The 26,253-nt window shown below is 36.3% G+C and overlaps 1 protein-coding gene across 1 annotated transcript in view; it reads right to left on the minus strand.

The window, feature by feature from the left end:
• Nucleotides 1-1,967: 1,967 nt before the first annotated feature.
• The window catches only part of APLF (aprataxin and PNKP like factor), an 86,183-nt gene continuing 61,897 nt past the window's right edge, over nucleotides 1,968-26,253 (minus strand). Inside the window, exons 7-9 of the mRNA XM_065891656.1 lie at nucleotides 25,692-25,817; nucleotides 10,883-10,929; nucleotides 1,968-2,170 (exon numbers count right to left, since the gene is read on the minus strand). Coding sequence (XP_065747728.1) covers nucleotides 1,968-2,170; nucleotides 10,883-10,929; nucleotides 25,692-25,817 — 376 coding nt within the window. The remainder of the gene's footprint in view (nucleotides 2,171-10,882; nucleotides 10,930-25,691; nucleotides 25,818-26,253) is intronic.

The following is a 26,253-nucleotide window of genomic DNA, read 5'->3' on the forward strand; positions in this document are numbered from 1 at the left end:
TGTGGCCCTTTGTGTCTGTCTTCTTTCACTTACCATAAGGTTTCCAAGGTTTATCCATGCCGTAGCATGTTTCAATCCTTCAGTTCTTTTTTATGGCCAAAAACTATTTGATTGTAGAGGAAGACCACATTTTGTTTATCCATTCATCAGCTAATGGATATTTAGGTGTCTCCACTTTTTGACTATTACGAATAATGCGTCTATGGACATTGTGTACAAGTTTTTACGTGGACACGTTTTTAATTCCTTTGGGATAGATCTGTAAGTGGATCAAGAAACACTTTGAGGATTAAGTTAGTGCAAAATGAGAATAAGTTCAAAGAATTTTTTTCACAGGTTTTTCAAGCCCCCAAGACTAAAGGGACATTAGGAAAGAACATTAGTTCCTAAATAACAACAGAGAGAAAATCAGAATAATAGACAATAGAGAAATACTTACCTTTTCCTTGCTGTAATTTAAGTAAATTTTAATATTATACAATTTCTTGAAAACAAATTTAAAGACACTAAGAAAACAATTATAAATCTGTCTTGCTCTTTCTAGATATACATTTTTAGGTTCTTTTGGAATAGAAAATATTAGTGTTTAACAAGAAAACTTTTGGTTTATGATTTATGATTTCAATACTGTATCTACTGCGTTGTGTACATACCCAAATTAAAGATTCTAAACTATATTTCAAAGATTCTAAGTCATCTAAAATGAAGAGTATTACAGAGCCTAAAGTAGTTTAACAACAGAGATACAGGGAGTTCCCTGGTGGCACAATGGTTGGGAATCCTTCTGCCAGTGTGGGGGACGTGGGTTTGATCCCGGGTCCGGGAAGATCCCACATGCCACGGAGCAACTGGGCCCGTGCGCCACAACTACTGAGCCTGCTCTCTAGAGCCCGCATGCCACAACTACTGAAGCCTGCACACCTAGAGCCTGTGCTCTGCAACAAGAGAAGCCACCTCAATAAGAAGCCTGTGCACCGCAACAGAGTAGCCCCCGCTCACCACATCTAACGCAGCCAAAATTAATTAATTTAAAAAAAAAAGATACACTACATAAAATTGGAGAAGAAGAAGTTTCTTCTTGAAATAAAAGGCCAGCATCTTGAATGCTGGCAGACAACTTGCTACTTTCATCTGAGGATAAAAGAACAAATATCGTTTGAGAAAATTATGGTTAAAAATACTGTCTTTATTCTTAATATAAGGACAGCACATTGAGAGCTAAAATAATCAGGCAGGACTTCAGTTTGTAAAAGAAATGGTCAAATTCTTTGAGTTTTCCTAAAAACTTTTAAACTCAGACATACAGTAAATTACAGAATTGGGACACAAAATAACATCCCCAACATGGTGGACATTTCTCTTCTACAGTCTAGTTGAATCTATTTGCAGTATCCATTTGGTACTGATTTCCCTGTTTCAAAGAATAAAAGTGCTAAATGAAATTGCAAAGCTCACATCTAGGGTTCTAGAAAAAATAACAGCCATTATATGATGGCTGTTATTTTTTAAAGCCTGGTTCTGCTTGAAGAATTACTTTAATAGGAATGAAAGAAGCATGCTTTCCCACTAATTATGCAATCTGCCTGGTTATACTGGCGTAAGTATTCTATATAAAGACAGAATCTTTGGAAAAAAGAAAAGAGACCAATGTTTTGTGCAACCTATGGCTTTTAGTTTTATTATAAACACAAAAAGTGCATGAAAAATATCAATTATTTCTTTTTAACTCTCTGTCTGCTTATTATTTCCAGATGCTTTAAATAGGACAGAAAAGCAAAGCAACAAAACAAATTCCATCCACTACACTGAAGGTTGACATTTCAGTGTTTCACTTGTAAAGAGTCAATAGTAAAGTCATAACTATAAAAAGAAGGAAAACAATTATCACTTAAGTGCTTCCGTGGTTCCTGAATTATTTTTCCACAAAGAAATGGTAAATATGAGCCATATATTACTGCAGAGAAGAGTTACTTTTTTCTTTTCATAAACCTTTTCGCTTCTTTCAAAAGCCCTTCCACATCTTCCTTTTCTAGGTCTTCCTTTCCTGGTTCCCAGTCGGAATCTTCATCTGTTGGCTCATATCCTTCTCCCTCATCATCTGTAACGCTGTCATGCAGGTTGTACTCACTGGGTTGGCCAACACTGTCATCTTCATCTGAAATGTTTCTCACTGAAAAACAGTTTAGTACATGACACAACAATTGCCACTCAACCTGGGATTAGAAACATCTAACTGTAAAATATCCTTTTCTGCCAAGAAGAATTAATTTTACTTAACACAAAGCTAACTACTACAAATTTCTAGAAAGGGGGCTAAAGCTCTCATTTGTTATAATTCTAACTTTTTTTTTTAACATCTGCTTAATTCTCACTTTTCCTACCATGAGGCTCCCAAGACTAAAATGTCCTCTGAGATTCATAATGGTTCCTTAATAATATCATAATCATATTCATGCTACCCTACCTTCCACTGTGGTAGAATGTATTTTTGTCCCAGTTATTCACTGTCGCTCCCTGTGATGTGATTCTATATACCCATCCCCACTGACATCAGACTTGGCCAAAGAAAAGTGAGTGGAAGTAACAGCTTCCATGGAGAAGCCTTAAGGGCCTTTCTGTGGTTCTGCTATTGCCATTTCCCCTCTGCTAGGAGAACAGTGTGTCCCAGACAGAGGTTGATCCTTCAGCCTGGAGTTAGGATGAGAACACACATGAGACAGAGCCACAGCCAACATGCAGCTGCATGCATGTAACATGAAGGAGAAATACACCTATTTATCGTTGTAAAGCACTAAAATTTGAGGACTGTTTGTTATCGCTGCAAACCTAGCACAATCTGATTGACACACCAGGGTTGTGACCAAATGAGGAAATATAAGCTTACAAACTTTGGAAAATTTAGCTCATGCTTCAATAAGACTAGGATTACTATGGTAACAGCCATTAGACTTTACAGATTTCTAAATAACATTATAATAGTAGAATTACAATTCTAGAATTCTTTTGTCTCAAAACTCATTTCTTCCCTCATCCCACTCTGTTTTATTTTCTTTCCACAGTGAGCAACAGAGTGGGTTTAAAATGAGGCAGTAAGAGACTCTAGGATGATGTAGAGCATTTAAGAAACAGGTAGGAAGATTCTATCTGGAAGTCTTCTGAATGGCAGACAATCCCTGTGATGCAGAGCAAATGTATAGGTTAAAAATGTTTGTACTTTTGTATATGCTTTAGCTAACTTCTTCCTAAAATGTTCATATATAATAGATATAATGTAAATGAAAGTTAAGAAATTTGACGGGGAAAAAATTTGATGGGAGAAATGATGACAAAAGAAGTAATTTATCTGTCTTCTTAACTTCCATAGCCCAGACGATTATATTTTTCTTAATAATCACTAGTCATTCCAAGAGGATTTGAGATAGCTTATAACAGTAATAATGAGACAATAAAAATACAAATAAAAGTAGAAACTAAGAACAAAGAAAGCAGAATATAAGTATGTCAACCTCAATTTTTAACGTAATTCATATAAATTGAGCATCAAATTTCTCCCCGAGTTTCTTGGTAGCCAAGGCTAAAAAGGCTACAGAGTAATTCACACAATTCTCATTGGCATAAGCAGCACACCAGTTCCTTAAGGGAAGTCTGGCGTTATATTTATTTTTGTACACTTATCATCTCCTGTAAGCATCCTGAGGGCATGTTTTATGTCTAACTAATCTCGACTCCCCATATAACTTTTATGATAGAATACAATTAAAAAAACATTTAGAGGGTAGTCTGCAGATGGGGAAGGGAGTTAGGAGGGAAGAACAGCAGTATTTCTGTTCTTGTCCATTTTACTCTTGGAAGTATGTCGTATATATAACTAATGACATCTCAATAAAGAGCTTCCTTTCAAATTCTGAAATTATCTTAGCAGATTTATAAGAAAAAAATATATAAAGCTGAAACAACGTCAGGTTCTCCTACTTTATTGGCTGTTCCTTCTCCATTTCCTTTGCTGTATCTTCCTCATCTTTCCAACCACTAAATTTTGGAGTGCCCAAATTTCAGGTTGGGATCTCTTCTCTAACATACTCCTTAGATGATTTCACCTAGTTATATATCCTACATTCCCGAATTTGTTATACCTTAAGCTCTGACCATTGCCGAAATTCCAGACTCATTTATCTCACTGCCTATGTATTATCTCTACTTGGTGACTAACAGAAATCTGAAACCCAACATTTCCAGAACAAAACTCTTGAGGTACTTCACCCAAATCTGGTCATTCTCTTATCAATCCTGAATGATGACTCCTCCAACTTTCTAACCTTCCAGCTGCTTTGGCAAGAAACCTTGGAGTCACCCTTGAATATCCTCTGTAATATTTAATATGTCAAAAGATCCTATTGGCTGTACTGTCAAAATACATCCACCACTTCTCACATCACTCCAATACCCTGGTCCCTATACCACCATTTTCTTCCTGGTCTAATCCAATATCCTCCTAACTGGGTTCCCTACTTCCACTCTTATCTGTTCTCCACAAAGAAGCCAGAAAACCTTCCTATAGCTTTTTATCTCACTCTAAATAAGATCTGAAGTCCTCATCTGTAGCTCTTGGCCTCCAAGACCCTACAAAACTGGTTCACTTCTGGCTTTTCTGATCTCATCTACCATTCTTCACTTACACTTCATTCCAATCCTACCCTCTCTTCGTTGCTCCTTGAATAGTCCAAGCAGGATCATCTCCAGGGCTTTTGAAGCACCATTCCCATTGCCTGGCATACTCCTCCCTCAGAGAATCACCTGCTTGCTCTCTCCTTCAGCCTTCTGCTCTGATGTCAAATTAACAGTCTTTCTTTTACTGTTCTATCTGAAATGGGACCTGCCCCCACCCCCATGCACACCCTTGCCATTCTGTCCTCTTACAAAGCTTTATTTTTCTTCTTAGCAATTATCACTACATGACATCATATAATTGTTAACATGTGCACTGTCCACTTTTGTGAAATACTACAAAAGCAAGGCTTCGTCTCTATTGTATCCTCAGCTCCTACAACAGTGCCTAACACGTATAAGGTACTTTATATACATATGTTTGTTAAATATATGAATGAACAAATGAACCATTTGTGAATCAACTGCTGAACAGCTTTAGTTTACAGAAACCCTTCTTATTTCAATCTACACTTTTAATCACGAGCCTGCCTGTTAACACAATGTATTACATTAAAGACTTTTATTTAAACCCTGCTAATTGAAGGAGCTTTAAGCCTCCATGAACACTGGAAATCTTTAGCAACTTAACTGGGTAGGCTCATTTGTTCAAGTGATAAGGATGTATTTATCAGAAGACTTACACTTGTTTCATCAAAAATTTGTTTTTCTCTATCAAATCTTCATTACACTTGATGTTTACATAAACATCACATTTATGTTCTTTTAACAGGAGGTTCAGAATCTGAAAAAACCATAGGTAACAGAACTCAATGTAGCTGGTAGTCAAATTCCAGAACGGGTACTTTGTGCTTTAAGTGAAAGCACCTAAAGAGCCAAAGTCATGAGAAGGGCAAGTCAGTTCCGGAACTCAGCTCTGTGTCCTTTGTTAGTGGTCCCAGGTCGACATTTCAGGATTTTGAATGCTGACATCTTTGTGGAATCTTAATAAATGGGCCCTCTTGTAGCAAATTCTGTAGTAGTGACTTTAAATATCCCACAATACAAATGCCACCTAGGTGGGAGGGTTTGTTTGTTTTTAAGTGCTGAAGGTATTTTTAGAGAAATAAGTTTCTGCCTTTCAGTGTAACTGGGCCATAGAGATAACGAAACTTTCCTTACTTGGAAAATGCTCTGAATCAGCGCACCTGTTGATCTGAATTATTTCATCATTTCCTGAATCGTGGGAATAATCTCAGGAGGCATGGTTCTGAAATAAATGTGACTAGCACCTAACCTAGGAATAAAATACCTGTCTTTACCATAACAATTAATACGTTTTTATGCAAAGGGAATTCAGAGAAACCAAGAAAAAACACCCATGCAAGTATTTTCTGAGCAAGCTGAAGCATGGTATCTGAATACCTGGATTTAAAGTGATGAAGCCAGTAAAGTTCATATAAACCCTCCTGTTTGCTACACAAAAACTTCAAAGAAAGTCTCTCACACAAGGAAGCTTGTTGGTTAGAAAATCAGACAACTCAGTCATGGGAGTCACATCATAGAAGATCCCAAGCCCAGACCCCAAAACTGTACACAGGACACCACGGTTAGTGAAAAGCTTATTGAAGTACAAAACTAACAGGAGAGGGAGTAGTAACTGTTTAATATTTTTAATCAATAGCAAAAAATAATTTTTGTAGTTTTATTTTTTGTAGTTGTAACTTCCAATAGATTTCCATACAATTAAATAGCGTAATACCGTTTTTGAAAAAATAAGAGCCTACATTTAGCATTTTCTTACACTGCAGCTACCTTATTTGAAATATAATTGTTGAGCATGTCTAAGAAATCAGAAGTGAGCTTGTTTCTTCCAAATCAAGGTGAGCTTGGAAGGAATAATTTTTCCTCTATCTTCACATAAGTCACTTTTAAGTTTCTAGCTGCTAGTTTTTGCTGTTTTTATGTGGTGTTCCATTCCCCTCACCCAACAAGAAGTCTCTTTAAAAAATAGCATGGTTTAAGAAAAAGAGACTAGGAGGGTAGAAGTATAAAGATCTGCGTCATGAAGCCCATGACAATGAACAAGGGATTTAATGGAATTTATCTTTTTATCTGTGAATCAAAGGATGTTGATTAAATGACCTCAAAGATCCTTTCCAACTCCAAAGTTCTAATTTTAAGGACAAAACAGGAATTTTCATTTTCTCTACAGGAATATGAAATGCAGAGACAGGCTGACAGCTTGACTACTTGAAAGCAGCACAAGAGAAATAAGCTGTCACTTTTTTAAAAAAACTGATGGGTAACACTGTTCTACCATAATAATGAAAAATAACAACCTCTAGAAAAAGTAACAAACTCTTTAACATATTTGAAACAACATGCTATTAACTATTTGGTATTAGGATATGGTAATTTCTGACTTTTCTACTTATGCAGAGGAATTTATAATAACAGAATGACAACTCTGAAGTTTGTATCCAATATTTCCTGTACAATTTAAAATTTCACCATCAAAGTCTTATCCCAAGAACCAAGTCTGCAGAGCTACTGAAGAGTATACTGTGTCACATACATGCTGGAAGATTTTTACATGGAGAAAAAAATCTTTCCAAATTGCTGATTTTCTCCAAATAGTTTTCTGGTAATAGGCAATAATAAGACAGATGTCTCGTTACAGCTTAACATCAATAATTCTTCAGGTTTTATTTTCCTTTCTTTTCCAGTATATCTTAGGACTAGTTAGGATATTAATTTTCATTTAAGTGAAAAAATACTTTAGCCCAGCATCTCTAAAGATGAAAGCTTACTACATACTATAAGAATATACATTTTTAAATGCCTCATTTTACTACTAAAGACCAAGCTACTAGTTGGGTATTCATATTTTTAACTTTGGGAAAGCAGTTTGTGCAGGTCTGATCCACTTTAGTATACGTTAAGTTTATTTCTTTTTTAAAACACCATTGCGTTAGCCTTTTATATGTTCCAAAATCTCTCAGGTTTCTTCACAGTAAGCAGCAGTTTAAAGAATCTCATTTAAGTTTCACCAACCTTCCTTAATAGCTTTCTTTCTAGATCTTTTAATTTCTACTTCTGAAAAGAAAAAAGTCTACATAAGCACATGTGTGCATACAACTGCAGAACTAGAGAAATATGAAAATAGCTATCAGTAGGACATTCTAAATTTTGAGTCATGAATGGTACTGATCACCTAGAATCATGACTAGCGCATAATAATCAAAGCCAGAAAGAATGACTCCAATAATCAGGTAATAAAATGCTGACGACAATTTCTTTCAAATGCTGTCAACAAGCAAGGCAGCTAAGAAAGTTTAAAATAAAATTTTCCTGGCATTAATTACTCTTGTATTCAATATGTTGTGCTAAAACTGCAGCACTATGAAAAAGTGTGGAAAGTTAGTGAAATTTTAAACCAATTAGATATACAAGAAGCTTAACAGATGATAGCAGTCAAACCTACAAAAATTGGAATACACTGCATAAACTGTTACATGTGTGGAAGAACTTTACAAACTGAAGTGTTCTAGGAGTGCTACAAATCAGAAATTAAATAAGGATTTCATGTAGTTATTCTGTATTATAAAATTCTATAGTATTTGGTATATAGTATATGGGTCTATATTAACTTTTACTGTTTTATTATGTATTTATGATACCCCCACCTCAAATTTAACATGTGTTAAAAAAAAAAAACCCACAAACTACCTAGTTCTTCCTCCTGATCTCTATTATCATCTCCAGCCTCCTGATAATCTGTACTTTAATTTTCAGTCATTCCTATTTCCTTTACCTCATCCCACCCCCCACACCACAACCAATCAGTTGGCAAATCCTACTGACGCTTAGTTCAAAATCTCACTTGTATCCAATCTTATCTTCCTACTCTCATGGTAGCCTAGTTCTGGTCCTTTATTCAACTACCTAACTGATCTCCTGAAGGCTTCCCCTACTCTAATTCAGACTGCTCATCATCAGGGGTAAAATACTGGCTCACCATTGTTTGTCAGTGCACAATACCTCTTTGGTCTAGCTTTCAAGAGCTTCTATAATCTGACTTCAATACATCCCTTTAGTATCATTCACAGTAACTATAGAGACTCTCCCTGTCAGTTAAAATGATCCACCTTCTAACTCCAAACGCAACTTTCCATTTTCTACTCAATGTCCTTGACTCATCTATTATTCACTTTGTCTGGGATGTCCTATACCCACCCACGCAAAGCTAAGAAACAAAGATAATTGAAATCCTACCATTGTAAAGAACAACTTAAAATTCCCTTATCAAGTCCACCCTGATAAACCCTGGCAAAAAGTGCTCCATCCCTTTCCTCCAAGATTTTAGAGCATCTCACCCCAAGCATGTAGAGCCAGAGCTGGTTCTCACGTATCTCTGTAACTCTGCTCACTTGGAAGACACATAATAAATGAATAAATGAGTGAATGAGTGTTACATAAATCAGATTAAGATCTTGGGTAATGTTAAACTTTAAATATTTGGGAAATAAGAAAAACAAGTATGTTAGCATTTTATTTTAGATATCTCTAAATTAAGAAATATGAGACCTCAACATTTAATACTTAAATACCCCAGACACCTTAATTTATAGGTTTTTAGAGTAGGAAGAGATATTCTGACTATATTGCCACATAACAACTCTTGAAAGTACATTAAATATATAAGGCTAAACTGTTACATTAAAATATCATACTTAAAAAAAAACCACAACTGTCTTTCCAACAAAATAAACAGTTTTTTTTAAGAAAAGTTAATTGTTCTAAAAATACGTTCTTCATTCAGAAGACACTTCAATGATAATTCAAAGAGATTTTTCAAAGAAAATTCAGATACTTTTAACTATGCCATATGATGCATATTGTCGGTTTTAGGAAAATGGTTCCTAGTTCTGTAAAGATATACAAATGTGTCAAATGCTCTTTCATGGGGCAGTGCTGAAATCTGTCAATAAAATAGAGTTTTAATCAAATATTATTACATTATTGTTCAAAGGAAAGTTAATTTAACAACCATAAAAGCTATAGCTTGAGATACAGCCCCAATAAAGAAAAGGATAACATATAAACTCCATACCATATTAGCTCAGAGAAAGTGATTAAATCTGTATCCACAGTATTAAAGCACTGAAGTGTGTTTCAATAAGAAATAGCAAATAGAATTCCCTTGTGGTGAAATTAATTATTTTTATCACTTGGTTACAAGTTGGCTGTGTTTATACATATACAAAGGCAAGTGGGCATAGCCTGGATAGTACATTTTATTCTCTCACTCTGTGGGCAGAAATACTGGATGCTGAATTGGCCTCTGCATTATATAAATGATACGAAGAAGCCAGAATTTGTTAACGGGAAAAAATATTAGAGTTCAGAAGCAGGGGAAACAGAAGGTAAAACAGACTGATGTAAACAGGAATGACGGTCATTCGATAGTTGCATCTCTGGTGTCTATCTCCCCTTCTCCTTCCCCAAAGCTAGCTTCTACTGGGGATCTCTGTGGTTCTGAAGAAAGGGACTCTGCCTTGGTTCCAAGCATGGAACAAACTAATCAGTGGTCACAGTGATTAATTCAAGAATAAGAATGTAACCTAAGCCAGTTTCAAAAAAGTTAATTTTATGATTTTTCCTAGGAATAGCAAGAGTCAAAGTTGTTCTCTCTCTCTCCTTACATATAAACATGGGGAGTTTACCATGTTAAATGGAGTCTAGCCAGTTGAATAAGGATGCATACAGTTCCTTGGTGGGGAGAGGAGCCAGTCTTAGGATAAAAATCACCCCTCTAAAGACAGGATGATGGAAGGAAATTGGGTGTTGGTAACATTATTGACATTATTAATGAGCCAAAGCAACAAATCTTGTCCAATCTAGCCTTGCTTCTGGACTTTTCAGTTATAGAAGACAACATGATCTCTTTATTGTTCAGGCCAGTTTGAGATTTTGTTTTAAGGTACCTGCAAACAAAAGAATCATAACAGATACCAAGGCAAATATATACTGTTGGACAATGATTGTAGAAAACATCTGCTATATAAAAACTCATCAGTTATTAAATCTAAGAAAATTATTAAAATCAGCAATTCAACAAATTCACAGAAGCAGAGATTTTAAAAATTCACAATAACTGGAAACTGTATCTAGGTTTAACAGGAGAATCCATTTGAAGGTTTCATTTGGAGTTTCCTGAAGGAAAATTACTTACCTGGAAATGTACTATGTCTATATTCTATCTTGTGCTGGGGATTCTTCCTTAAAAAAAAAAAAAAGGGAAAAAAAAAGAAAGAAAGCAAATATAAGGTCTAGTTTGACAATCACTGAAAAGGAATAGGACTGTTTAAATTAAACTAGAGCACTCACTAACCTATGAATAAAATTAGCAGTAAACCTCTCACTGAAAAGCATTTGCTTTGTTATTGTTGTTGCTGTTAACTATAGTCACCATGCTGTACAAAGCATTTGCTTTTTAATTACATTTACTGAGTGCCTACTCCATGCCAGGCATACTTCTAGATGCAAAGACAGAGTGATGAACCAGATAAAGTGCTACCCTCATGACTGACATCCTACAGAAAAGCAGTATGAGACAAATAAAATATAATACAATATACTGTATTTCTAAACTGTCAATGCCACATATCACATATATAAAGATGTGAGGTAAATTAGTATATAAAGTATATAACACAAAATATCAAATTGTGTGTGTAATATCTAAAAGGATACTTCTAAGGCTCTTCTAGAATCCAAAGACAAAAGCATGTAAGTCATGTCTCTCCAAAGAATACCAATCAACTGTTATGAGAAAACAAGAAAGTCAGTTTGCATCGAGAAATTTATAATAACATATCTCAAAGTCAAACAGAAACTACTGTTTGAATATCTACTTTTGATTATATATATTGATGAGCGCTTCTATCATTTCATTAAACAAATGTTTGGGTACACTGTGTATACAACACATTCTCCACAAAGTACAAAACTACCCAGGCAGCAGAACCCCAAAGCAGCAACTGGTTTATCATGATCCACTTGGTGGGTACCTTTCTCTTAGGGCACTGACAAAGGAGAGCTGGGGAGCGCTGACAGAAGACATGTGCTGAGGTATACAGTTCACATGAAGCTGTTGTGAGGATCCAGGAGTAATACACAATAAGTCCTCAGTTTAAGGGCGCAGTAGGTGGTAAGTAATTAATCTTAGCCATTGATTCATTCATCAGTGGTCCAACTAATAGGCATGAGCCACTTATTACATGCCAGGCTCTGTGTCAGGTGTCAGCGATGTTTCTTATATCTCTAATATCTCTCCTTTTGGGGTAACTTCTCCTACGATATGAGCATTAAACACAGTACAAGAGTGCAACCACACAATTAACTGGGGTCATAACTCAATAGTTTTGAAAACTGGAAAAAAGATTGTGTGTTTGGGGTAATTAACCCAAATTTGACCTTTTGATGGAAAAGAAACTTCAAAGTTGAAAGAAATAAACTGGATAACTTAAACGTGATGAAGGGAGCTGCAAATGAACAAAGCTGCCATGATGCTTCGTGGGAAGATCTTTCCTCACTGAACATGCTGGCACAGGTAATTAACTTGTTTAATTCAGTCTTTATTAAAGTACAATTAATGTTGGACATCAGGGGAGGAAGAACAGAAAAATGGGGGACATTAATACCAAAGGTATTTTCATCAATAATCTGGATAAAATTGCTGATCCTTTGAGATTGTTTTTGGTAACCATTTTAAAATCTTTTTTTTTTTATTGTGGTAAAATATACTAGTAAGTTTTTATTTTGAAAAAATGTCAAACTACTGAAAAGTGGCAAGATTCGTACACAGAAATTCCATATATCTTCATCAAGATCCTTCAAGTGTTAACATTCTACACAGATGCCTCATTATTATTATTATCTATCTATCTACAGTCATTTGAGATTTAAAGGCTTTTTCCTCCTTCCTTTTAATACATGTTTGCTTCAGGTACCTAGAAGTCCTAACCTTTTCCTGTTTTGCCCTTAACAGAGCAGGATTATTGAAAAGTTCAATATGGTCTTAATTGTTTGCTACTGGAGCCTCCTTCAAAAGCTGCTTTAGAAACTCTCAAGTAACTAAATGTCAGACTTTAAAAACAAGTATAGAGGGCTTCCCTGGTGGCGCAGTGGTTGAGAGTCCGCCTGCCGATGCAGGGGACACGGGTTCGTGCCCCGGTCCGGGAAGATCCCACATGCCGCCAAGCGGCTGGGCCCGTGAGCCATGGCCACTGAGCCTGCGCATCCTGAGCCTGTGCTCCGCAACGGGAGAAGCCACAACAGTGAGAGGCCCGCGTACCGCAAAAAAAAAAAAAAAAAAAAGTATAGAAATGAAACTAAGTGAGTTAATGGAGACAAGTACAGTTTGTGTACCAAACACCAGTTAAAAGACTGTGGACATCCACTGTCAGGCTAGCAAGACTGAAAGGAAGAGTAACTTTTTTAAAAGGCCAAATGAAGACACAGTATCAGGATTGACATATATGTATTAATATGTATAAAATAGATAACCATTGAGAACATGCTGTATAGCACAGGGAACTCTACTTCACTGTACAGTAGAAACTAACACAACATTGTAAAACAAATATACCCCAATTGAAAAAAAAAAAAGAAACCACAGTGGGGATGGAGGTAATGGTTCAATCCCAAAGTTGCAGAAGGTAAGGTTCCCCATCATCTTGGAACACATACACAGTTGCACTCACATACTCCATTTACATTATCTAACCTCACACACTACCTAGGAAAAGGCAAGCCATTTCAGAATAAACGAATAGGGAAAAAAGTTTACCCTGGTATATTACAAAAAGGAAGAGCAGAAATATGTGTTATGAAATTCTGTGCTCAGAAAATTTCAGCTCCATGTGCAGATTCTCATCTGCCTTAGAGGGGAAAAAGCTGTTTCTCTGAGGTTCTGCTAATAGTTTCCATCCTTTCCTAGGAGAACTTGCTATTTTTATTAAAAGGCAGGTGTTAAGACTGCAATGTAGACCAGAAGAAACTAGCTGGGTTGGTACTTTTCCACATTTAACTTAGAGATCAAACTTCCCATTTAAAACAAAAGTATTAATTAATTAATATCAATAGAGATTCTGCTAGTTAATTCATTGAAAATGAAGAAAAAATATCCTCTGGGACAGGTTCAAAAGTTTCCTGTTTTGGGGTATTTTCAAAAATACTTTATTCTTTCTTGATGCTGTAACTCACAGAATAGATAGACTTCAATATGAAAATGAGCCAAAGCAGAAACAAAAATGTATCATCACATTTATGCGCAAAAGCACACACTCAAAAACAAATTTTAGGCATGTTTTGTTTACAGAGCAATTTAAATGTAAAGAAGTTAAGTATTCTGAATGTTAAATTATCCTCTCCTTCAAGGTCCCTCCACCTTTATTTGCAGCCCAATCCTTCATTTCTACGTCGGGGGAAAAAAGGTTTTGATTTTTTGCCATTGATAGGCACTTGCTCACCGCCTTTTTTTTTTTTTTAACATCTTTATTGGAGTATAATTGCTTTACAATGGTGTGTTAGTTTCTGCTTTATAACAAAGTGAATCAGTTATACATACACAAATATCCCCATATCTCTTCCCTCTCGCTTCTCCCTCTCTCTCACTCTCCCTATCCCACCCCTCTAGGTGGTCACAAAGCACCAAGCTGATCTCCCTGTGCTATGCGGCTGCTTCCCACTAGCTATCTATTTTACATTTGGTAGTGTATATATGTCCATGTCACTCTCTCTCACTTTGTCCCAGCTTACCCTTTCCCCTCCCCGTGTCCTCAAGTCCATTCTCCAGTAGGTCTGTGTCTTTATTCCCATCTTGCCCCTAGGTTCTTCCTGGCCTTTTTTTTTAGATTCCATATATATGTTAGCATACGGTATTTGTTTTTCTCTTTCTGACTTACTTCACTCTGCATGACAGACTCTAGGTCCATCCACCTCTCTACAAATAACTCAATTCCGTTTCTTTTTATGACTAATATTCCATTGTATATATGTGCCACATCTTCTTTATCCATTCATCTGTTGATGGACACTTAGGTTGCTTCCATGTCGTGGCTATTGTAAATAGAGCTGCAGTGAACATTGTGGTACATGACTCTTTTTGAATTATGGTTTTCTCGGGGTATATGCCAGGTAGTGGGACTGCTGGGTCGTATAGTAGTTCTATTTTTAGTTTTTTAAGGAATCTCCATACTGCTCACAGCCTTTTTGCCAAGAATATTCTTCTAACTCTACACTGCTTGTCTAAGTACCTTGCGCAGGAAAACAACTCTGATAATTACTGGGAAATATCTCCAGAACATCTTGTCCATATCCACCATTTGGTACTTATCACATAATTTCTTATACTGTCATCTAAATTTTCAACACAAATGTTTGTGTTTGTGTGTGTGTGTGTGTGTGTGTGTGTGTGTGTGTGTATTATCATCTGTCAAATGAGCTGCTGGAGGTCATGAGTTTTTCTTACATTTTTAAATATCTTTTATAGCACTTACAAGAGTACCTTTTACAAGGTGGCATTCAACTATATTTTTCATAAATTATCTACCTACTACAATATAATCAACTCTTTTCCTTCAAAAAGAGGTTTTTTTAAAATTGGGCTTTACATGAGTTTCCAAAATGATGAAATCTTTTCTATTTTCCTATTTAAGAGGAAAAAAGGCCCTTGTTTTTGCTACCTATACTATTATTTCTTAAGAAAATGATTGTTGAAAAGAGCTTGAAAGAATCATTTGTGGGACTTCCTTGGTGGCGCAGTGGTTAAGAATCCACCTGCCAATGCAAGGGACACGGGTTTGATCCCTGGTCTGGGAAGATTCCACATGCCGCAGAGCAACTAGGCCCGTGTACTATAACTACCGAGCCAGCGCTCTAGAGCCCACATGCCACAACTACTGAGCCTTCGCTCTAGAGCCTGTGCTCCGCAACAAGAGAAGCTGCCGCAATGAGAAGCCCGCGCACCACAATGAAGAGTAGTAGGCCCCGTTCCTAGAGTAGGCCCCGCAACTAGAGATCAATAAGGATCATACAGGATCAATTAAGTAGTAGGCCCCGCAACTAGAGAAAGCCCGCGCACAGCAAAGAAGACCCAACGGAGCCAAATAAATAAAATAAAATAAAAATGCCAATCTTTTAAAAAAAAAAAAAACATTTGCAATAAAATTCTCATTGGCTGGTACAAAACACGATTTCTAATAACTTCTAGACTGATGAGTTTTCTTACATTAATGTTAATTTTTTTTTTGGAAATTGTAATCCATGGATCGTGATGTTTTCAGAAGTCTATCCTTTGAAAGGCAGTTTTTCTGTTGGATATAAGCCAAAGAATGCCTATTCTCATTAGGCTGAAAAGAATGTCAATGTGCTGAAATTGCTCTGCATTCACACCTACAAAGTTAATAATCAAAGTGCTCACGGAAGCTTTTTACACAAACCTAGGACTGAAATATGTTAGAATTTCCTGCCATTAACAATTCATATTACTTCCCCAGGAAACAATGAAAATCCGACAACCATATTAAGCAGACACCACTGCAATCAGGTTCCTGAGATACTGACTGCTCAGCATCATAGGACACTTAGCTCTAGTCAATCAGTCACTCCAGTTAACAGGAACACAGAGTGTGTCCCTCACAAACGCTTAAGAGGCAGATGCCACTGTGACTTGGACCAGTCCTCATCTGGCTTGTTAAACTTTAGATCACCAGCATTATGTTGTGGAAGGGGTTCAGGTTTCGAGAGCAGAAGAACCGAGTCTGAATTCAAACTACAGTTTACTGGTTATGTGATTCAGGGCAAGTCCTGTGACCAAGTCTCCACTTCCTCATCTGTAAAGCAGGGAAAATACTGCTTGCCTCACACAGCGTTGTTTGAAGCATTAAATGAAGTGATGTGCATAAACATTTGTAGGCCATTAAGCATTTTACAGGTGTCAACTATTTTTATAGAAACAGAAATCAATTTTACTTTAAGATAGCCAACAGGGCTTCCCTGGTGGCGCAGTGGTTGAGAATCTGCCTGCCGATGCAGGGGACACGGGTTCGAGCCCTGGTCTGGGAAGGTCCCACATGCTGCGGAGCAACTAGGCCCGTGAGCCACAACTACTGAGCCTGCACGTCTGGAGCTTGTGCTCTGCAACAAGAGAGGCCCCGACAGTGAGAGGCCTGCGCACCGCAATGGAGAGCGGCCCCCGCTCGCCGCAACTAGAGAAAGCCCGCGTGCAGAAATGAAGACCCAACACAGCCATAAATAAATTAAAAAAAAAAAGATAGCCAACAATGTCTAAAAATTCTATATGCCAGTAAAAGTAACTGCCAACTAACACTAGAAAGCTGAATTTTTCCTTCAATAATACATATAATTATTATTGTTGAATATTTCCCCAATTGCATTTCACATATTTATAGAATATTTTATAACATTTGCCCGTGCATATCCTATTTTTAAAAATCAGTTATTAATAATAAAGCAGAAAGTCTTTTTCATATAACCCTGGGTTAACGCTAAGTGGCAATACTGTACAGCTCTTTGGGGACATATGAACATCTGAAATAACTTTCAAGGACAATGCAAAATTCCACCCAGGACTTTTTCCTAATAATGAATGGAAATACTTAGAATTCATTCATAAAAGATTTACATCAACCTTTTCCACAAATAGCATTTTCTGTAACTCAGCAGGCCTCAAAATCCTGTTTTTGGACTTTTTTTAAATCTTTGGGTTCTAAAGGTAGACGTATACACCCATAACTACACCAGGTTTTTATGAGCTGTTACATTTTAAAATATACGTTTTCAAAAGCATTTCTGGTGTTAATGACATAGACACATGAATAACAAATACATATCTGAAGGAAGAACACTCAGTAAGAGAAAATTAAAAATGTCTTCAAATTTGCCATGGCCATAGGGTATTTGGAAAAATAAAGATTTGTATAGCTCAAGGAGAATGAGGGAGAAGGAAAAGAAGTCCTGAATGAAGTCAGAGAAGAACCTGTAAGCCATGGGAAAGAGTTTTGTGGGAGGCTATCGGATGATTCTGAGTAAGAAATCAACATGATATGACTTATTTTTAGAGAACCGCTCTCGTTGCTGTGTGGAAAATGAACTATTAAGGGGCAAGAAAAGAAACAAGGATATCAGTTAAGAAGCTACTGCAGTACACCAGGTCAGAGATGACGGTGGTTATGACTAAGACGACTGAAGTAGAGGAAGTAGGAAATGGTCAGGTTCTTAATGTATTTAAAGGTTGAAATGGCAAGAACTGCTGATGGATTGAATGCGTGATGTGAAGAAAAGAGAAGAATCAAGGGCATGTCTTGGTTTGGGGCCTAAACACTATGTGAATGGTGAAGTCATTTACAAAGGTGGAGAACACTTGGGAAAGAGTTGTTTTCATGACCAAAATCAAGAGGTCTGTTTCTGATACAAGTTTGACCTATTTTACAACCAAGTGCAGGCATTTAAACATTTGAGTCTGAAGCCATTACCCTGAATTAGCTCACCTAGGGAATAAACAGAACAGAGAAGGGAAAGGATCAAAGAACTGAACCCTAAGGCTCAGCAATAATTACAGCTGGGAAAAAGGAGACAGCAAAGGCGGCTAAGGAAGAGTAGCCATGAATGTAACTGATCTGACTTTATGAATATGACTATATTTCTCTCTGTTCTAGATTTCCCCACTATTGAATGGAGGCCCCCAGAGCACAAATGATCCAACCTTCTTGTTTTCATGAGGAGCTGAAGCCGACGACATTGAAAGTTTTGTCGTTTGAATCAAACGACATTGAAAGTTTTGCTACAGAATTGGCATAACCATAACTAGAACCTAAGTCTGCTGATTTCAAAACCCATTCTCTCTCCATCATAAAGAGCTACCTGAAAGAGCTACCTGAAGATTAACTAGGCAGTAACAAGAACAGAATAATTTTTATTTTTGTTTACTTCTGAAAAGTGGATAACTTAATACCAAACCTACCACTCAAAATTTAAAAATGAACCTAAAGTACTGTTTTACATCAACTTCTACAAAACTGACTAGTACGTCAGATGCTCAACATTCACTCAATGAATAAATGATCATACTATATGTTTTCATTCCAAAATAATTTATCCTGCACTTCTGAAATTCAACACTTATTTTAAAACCTAAAGCAAAAACATGAATCCTATGTTTTCAAATATCTAAGTCTCAAATTTAGGAGAAAAAGGAAAATTAACAAATATGGTCTTTATCAAATACTGAAAGAGTAAGCCAGCATAAAATAAGAGAAAGTAGTCAATCTGCTAATTGAAAATCGTTACAATTTACTATCTCTGCCAAGAGAGCTCTGAAAATTTGTATACATGTGCAATTAACACTAAATATAACAAAGAAAAACAAACATTAATATGAAAGGGAACGTATATTCAAATGAAGGAGAAAGAAAAACAAAACCACAGAAGACACTCCAGCACATTTTGTCAAGGCTATATGACACATTACATGTCAAGTAGCAATGTTGTTACTGCTACTTCTTTTTTGTTGCTGTTACTGCTATTTCTAAATGAAGTTAAACAAAAATGTATAGCCAAGTCTCAGGTAAAACTGTGCAGCCAGTGATTAACATTTACTTTAAGATACTTTCTTCTAAGATTGTATTCTTACATATGATTAAAGAACCGTAAGCGTGGCAAGTGATGACAGGTTACTTCCTATATATGCAGATCCTATAAAAATGTGATCAACTTTGATTATTCTTAACTACAAATAAAATAATCGACAGCCTCACATGACTGCTTCTGGGAATCTCAACTACGAGGCAATTAGAGTTTCCCTATTAAAACCTATTTATTTTGCCTCAAATAATATAATATGAATTTACACTAAACACACACATTCCTATTTTTTTAATTAAGCAGCTTCTAAAGATCAGTATCTTGTAGTTTAAGGTGTACATTTGCATACAGGATCAATTAAGATAATACTGCAATAACTTGGAACACTTTGAAAATAAAAGAGAAAATAGGAAAAGACTAGATCATAGCTATAAATCTGGATCAACAAATAAAAACAGATAGTAATTTTAATATCAACGAATTATGCCTGCGGCAAAAACACTTATGTTTTTTCACACTATACAGATCATATTGCAGATTCACTACAATGAGAGCACTTATAGTTGATGACTGATACACTTCCTTATGTCATCCCTCTTAGAAGGTATTATAATTAATATTAAAAAAAATGGGGCATTGGCTTCTAGAAAACATGAAGGCAACAACACTTTCATTTGTATAATACATGCCTGCCTAAGGTTTTGTAAATCTAAGACAATATACGTGTTTGACTTGACATTTTTACACTAAGCTGGTTGAAGATGGATTCTGTTTATTTTAGTGTATATATATCTTAAGTTTAGTGCTTAATTTAACAAATAAGAACAGGAGTAATGCACTGAATAAAATCCTATTATGCACCAGAGGAGGTGGGTCAGAGGCAAGCACAGCAATCACTGGATTATCCTGGACATTAAGTATCTAATGTTCTAATTTAGACAAGTACCTTAAGCTAATCAAATGCATTAAACAGAACGAGTCTTCTGACAGGCTGCAGTGTATAGCGCAAAGGGAAGAAAACTGGTTAAATGAGTGAGATACTGAAAATGATAACAACTAGTTCTTTCAAATTATCATTTTTCAAGTTGATTTAACTTTGTTAGAGTTTTAAAAGTATAATGTCAGAGAAAATATTAATAATGCCTGTAGTTTTAGAAGAAATAAAATTTAATAATTAAAGGTCCTTTTTTCAACATCAACCTCCTATATTATATGGGCTATGGGAATCTTTATTTTACTATAGATTCAGATTCAGAACTTAAGTCTCTCAGACCTCCCAGGAACTCAGCAAATATTTCTTGGGAAAAATCAGCCTTGTGTTTGGGGTTCCTTTAGTTTCTAGACTGTTGTGACAACACCATGAGATCATGATAAGTTGTACTAGCTGATAGAGTATAAGATTAAGATTATTTAATGTTTTATACAACATTTGAGATCACCTAGATTTATCAAAACGAGAAACTGACTTGGACACGTTCAAGGGATTAGAAGGTAAGATTGGGAAGCAAACAAATTAAAAGCCAACCTAGTATTTCACTTGAGAGAATACTTGTTTTAACTTGAGAATAATTCTTATCCTGTTTTGTGAAGGCAAATTTTTAAAGATAAAAAGCAAACAAAGATGTTTTATCCCATGAATTTCATCTCTCTTCCAAATGTGTCAACCATCATGGAATACAGGCTTATCACAACTCTACTTTTAAAACATATATATCTTTACTTTTCTAAATATATTAATTTCTGGGTGATTTCGTGGGTTATTTTATGATCCGTGAGGCTTCAATACTTTTCTTCTATGGCTACAGGGAAAACCTGACATGCATTTACCTAAAAACTTGCTTTTAAGCAAGCTAATTTAGAACATTTTATCATTCTGATACAGTAGGCTTATATTCTAGCGCTACTGAAACAAACATCTAGGACCAAGATGGAGCCTGCCTAGGGTGCCATGTCAGCAAACTGAAACTTAAGATAACTTTCAGGTCCCTGTAAATGCTCTGCTTGACCAGAGACACCGTGTATCCAGTCAGCCAATCCCCACAGGCCAAACCAATTCTCGGCTCTATACTTATTTCTTTGTTCCTTCTCACCCCAAACAAGGTTGACTATGGGGCCCCAGCCAATCAGACATTTTCTATTTTTCTCTTCCTTGTTCTTTATTCTTCATCCTATAAAAACTTCCTGTCTTCTGCCCCATGTTGCACTTCTCCAAATGGAGACTGTTTCATAAAGTGTTAAAGTTAATTTGTATCACCCAAACTGTCTTCTTTAAATCATTTTCTAACAGCACTAAACAGTATATGGCTAAAAAAATAATTTATTCTTGCAAATCAATATTGTTAAAGAAAAAACAGCTCATGACATTATATCAATTTAGTTATAGAAATGATACAACATAAATTTACTAGATCTGTTTTTTTGCCTAACTAAAAATGATAATGTGACAAGAAAGGACATATAAATATATATCATGCTTCTACAATCTAGTTTCTAGTATCTTGTTGATTTGAAAAATTCACGATTTCTTTAAGGTACTTTATCTGGGTCTGGTTTTTTTTTTTTAACTCCAAAATATTATTTTGCTATGTAGCTAAAAAGACAAGCACTATCAATACTTTAGAAGCGCTAACAATGGTGGAATCAGGCCACAACACAGAGAAATGCTGGACTGGAGGAGAGAGGAGACTTGGTTTTGAGCTCACTAGCTTTGGAGTCTTAGGCAACTCAATCTTTCTTTGTTTCCATTCCCTTATTTGCAAAACAGTAGTCAGAGTAAGCAATCATATCTAACATTCTCCAAGAGTCTCTCTAAACTGTAATTAAAATTAATGAGGGAGAAAAAAATCTTACGATTTTATCTTCAAGTGGAAACAGTGACACCAAGCAGCTCAACAGATGAAAAAGAAAAATACAATATACATACATATAAATATATTTAGATATAGATATGAAAGTTTCTACTAGTACATGTGAGTCACTGGCCTTTGAGTAATTTCTCTTGACTACTCCCTACTCTGCCCCCATTTAAAGAGACTGACGAAATAACGGCAGCAATTTTTGACATCATTATTCTTAGCAAGGCTTTGCATTTTGTTTTTATTCTCCTCGAGAATAGGCATATTTGTATTTTGCTTCTGAAAAGGGTGCAGGACATCATGGCAGACAGATACTCTTGTTTTAACAACTAGAAAAAAAACCCTTGATAAATGGTTAAAAATATATTTATGAGAGAATTGTGGGAGCAACGAGAATTTTATATTATCTAAAATTCCAAAGAGGAAAAAGTCCTTCCTAGGTGAGCTGACAGTAACTGGCTTCTTTCTTCCGCAGAAGCCTTTGACAATTCTTAGTGTGGGCTAAGGATAAGATTTGGACCAAGTGGAGGCCCACTATCTTAGGAAAGAGAAATTAGTACAGCTTATCATGATCTCACGGTGTTGTCACAACAGTCTAGAAACTAAAGGATCCCCAAACACAAGGCTGATTTTTCCCAAGAAATATTTGCTGAGTTCCTGGGAGGTCTGAGAGACTTAAGTTCTGAATCTGAATCTTCAAAAAGGCAGAGTGAGATCTCTAACTCAGGTAGTGTTTCAGAGACAAAGTACTACTAGAAGTAAGAGATCTGTAACAAACACATAACTAGCTTCTAACAATCAATTATGAGGAAATACAAGGGAACATAATGAATGACAATTTCGTAATGCAATCAGCAAAATACAGACTAAGGGATACTCCTCAGTACAAATGGTCAGCTTTCTTACACAAATATATTGCAAGGGAAAAAACAAAGAGGAACCTATTGATTAAATAACTTAATAAACATGGCCACTTTTTATCATACATGGACCTTAACTGGATCTGAATGCAAAGATACAAAAGGAAAAAAAAATATTATGAGACTGTAAGGGAACAGGGATATCTGACAGAATATTGAGATATTAAAGATTTATTTAATAATGGTATCATAGTATTGGGTTGGCCAAAAAGCTCCTTCGGTGTTTAAAGTAAAACTAAAAGACGATTTTTCATTTTCACCAGGAACCTTACTGAACAACATATTCACCGTTTTGTTCCACTACCATCTGCCATTTTCCAGGCAACTTCATAATTCTACCTTCTCAAAACCTTTTATCTTTTTGAGCAAAGAACTGTTCCAGGTGCCTTTTACAGTCTTCCAGGGAACTGAAATTTTTTCCATTAAGAGAATTTTGTAAAGACCGAAATGAATGGAAATCTGAAGGTGCAATGTCTGGTGAATATGGCAGATGAATCAGAACTTCCCAGCCAAGCTCTAACAGTTCTTGCCTGGTCATCAAAGAAACGTGCAGTCATGTATTATCCTGAAGGAAGATTATGTGTTTTCTGTTGACTAATTCCGGATGCTTTTTGTCGAGTGCTGTTTTCAGTTGGTCTAATTGGGAGCAGTACTTGTTTGAATTAATCATTTGGTTTTCCGGAAGGTGCTCATAATAGAGGACTCTCATCATATACACAACATCACCTTCTTTGGATGAAGACCAGCCTTTGGTGTGGTTGGTGGTGGTTCATTTCACTTGACCCACGATTTCTTCCGTCCCACATTATCGTACAGTATCCACTGTACAAAAAAAAAGTGTACAGTGTACACTTTTCATTGCCCGTCACAATTTGTTTTAAAAATGAAACGTTTTTGTTACGTTTAAGTAGAGAATTGCACGCGGAAATATGGTCAAGGATTTTTTCGCTTAACTTACGTGGAACCCGAATAAGGTGACATATGGCCACCTTATCTTTGATAAAGGAGGCAAGAATACACAATGGAGCTCAATATCAAAAAAAAAAAAACTACCCAATCAAAAAATGGGCAGAAGATCTAAATAGGCATTTCAGCAAAGAAGACATACAGATGGCCAAGAGGCACATGAAAAGATGTTCAACATCACTAATTATTAGAGAAATGCAAAGCAAAACTACAATGAGGTATCTATCACCTCGCACCAGCCAGAATAGCCGTCACCAAAACATCTACAAACAATAAGTGCTGGAGAGGGTGTGAAGAAAAGGGAACCCTTCTGCACTGTTGGTGGGAATGTAAATTCAGCCACTATGGAGAACAGTATGGAGTATGGAGGTTCCTTAAAAAACTAAAAATAGAGCTACCATATGACCCAGCAATCCCACTACTGGGCATATACCCTGCCTTCTTATTGAAAACCAAATCATAGAAATAGCAACAATTTCAAAAACGGCAGTAGGCTCAGTAACCTGTATTCCAAAATTATCTAAGAAAGACAGTTGTCTAGAATTAAAGCTCTCTAAGAATGGAATCCTACTTCTTTCTTTGGTAGTTTGATTTATTTCAAGTTCATTTATTCATTCAACAAAGTTGCAGATAAAATAGTCCTTACTGGAGGGCCTTCCCTGGTGGTCCAGTGGTAAAGAATCTGCCTTCTAATGCAGGGTTCAATCCCTGGTCAGGGAACTAAGATCCTACATGCCACGGGGCAACTAAGCCCACATGCCATGACTACTGAGCTTGCGCTCCTCAATGAGAGCCCACGTACTGCAAACTACAGAGCCCATGCGCTCTGTACCCTGCGTGCCACAACTACAGAGCCCACATACCCTGGAGCCTGAGCGCCACAACTAGAGAGAGAAAACCCGTACTCTACAACTAGAGAAGCCCGCGCGCCACGACGAAGAGCCCACACCGCAACAGAAGATCCCGTACGCCTCAACAAATACCCCAATGCTGCAACTAAAACCCAATGCAGCCAAAAAAATAAAGAAAATAAATAAATAAAAAGGAAATAAATTAAAAAAGAAATAAAGATGCTTAAAAAAAGAAGTCCTTACTGTCAAGGAACTTACTCTCTGGAGGGGAAGCCAATCCAGGAAAGAATTAAACACAATCTCATGAGATAAATTCTACTGTGCATGATACAGACAAGTACAAGATGCTATGGAAGGAGAGAGGGGAGGTACCGTTTCCTTTTAGGATTGAGTTTCATGTGCTGGCAAGAATGGTGGCCTGGTAGGCGTTGAGGGAAGCAGAGATAACATCCTGAATTGATTTATGTCAAACTAAGGAGTCTGGATAGAAGGTATAATGGGGTAGCACTGACAGCTTTTCAATTACCTGATTTACACTTTAGAAAGTTAGAAATGAGGAAAAATTTTAGGCATTTATAATGTTAATAACTTCAACAATTTAGAATTATCTAAAAGAAACATTACAATCCTACCTATTAACAAAATGAAAACCTATTATCTATGGAAGTTTAAAAACTAAAAGTTAAAGGCTTGAGATGAGAAACTTGCCTGCAGTTTCTCCTGAATAAGTAACAGAGATTAAGCAGAAAAGGAGTATAACCAAACACTTCAGGTTTACGTACCTATAACAAGATGCTCCATAGGGACATTCGGGCCGGTCATCAGCCTCACCTTGACACGTGATGTGTACACCTCCATAATCACTATCACCAGGGTGACTGAAGTGTTGAAAATGGACAGGATTCTTCCTATGAGAGTGATAAACATACTGTCAGAAAAAAGAATTAATAGGATATAGCAGACTTCTAGATAAACTAGAAAAAAATAATTAATAGGATATAGCAGGAAACCAAACAATACACATGTGATTATTCTAGAACGTGGACCAACATGCTACATGACATTTAGTCAGTGCGGAACTCTCATGGTAGCAAATTAAATTTCTGGTGACATGGGGAAGACCATGAATGTCAACGGACAATCTGAAAACAGTACTTTATATAGGCTATATACAACAGAATATACAGGATAATATAAATAGTATAAGCATACAGAGCTTTTAAAGACTTTTAATAAAGTGAACACATCTACACTCCCTCTGCTAAGATAAAAAACAATATTACCAACATTCTAGAAGCCCTGCATGTCCCCTTCGAATCATTAAACCCATTTTACTACCCAAAG

This window comes from Phocoena phocoena, chromosome 14, assembly GCF_963924675.1.
Source record: "Phocoena phocoena chromosome 14, mPhoPho1.1, whole genome shotgun sequence".
NCBI lineage: Eukaryota > Metazoa > Chordata > Mammalia > Artiodactyla > Phocoenidae > Phocoena > Phocoena phocoena.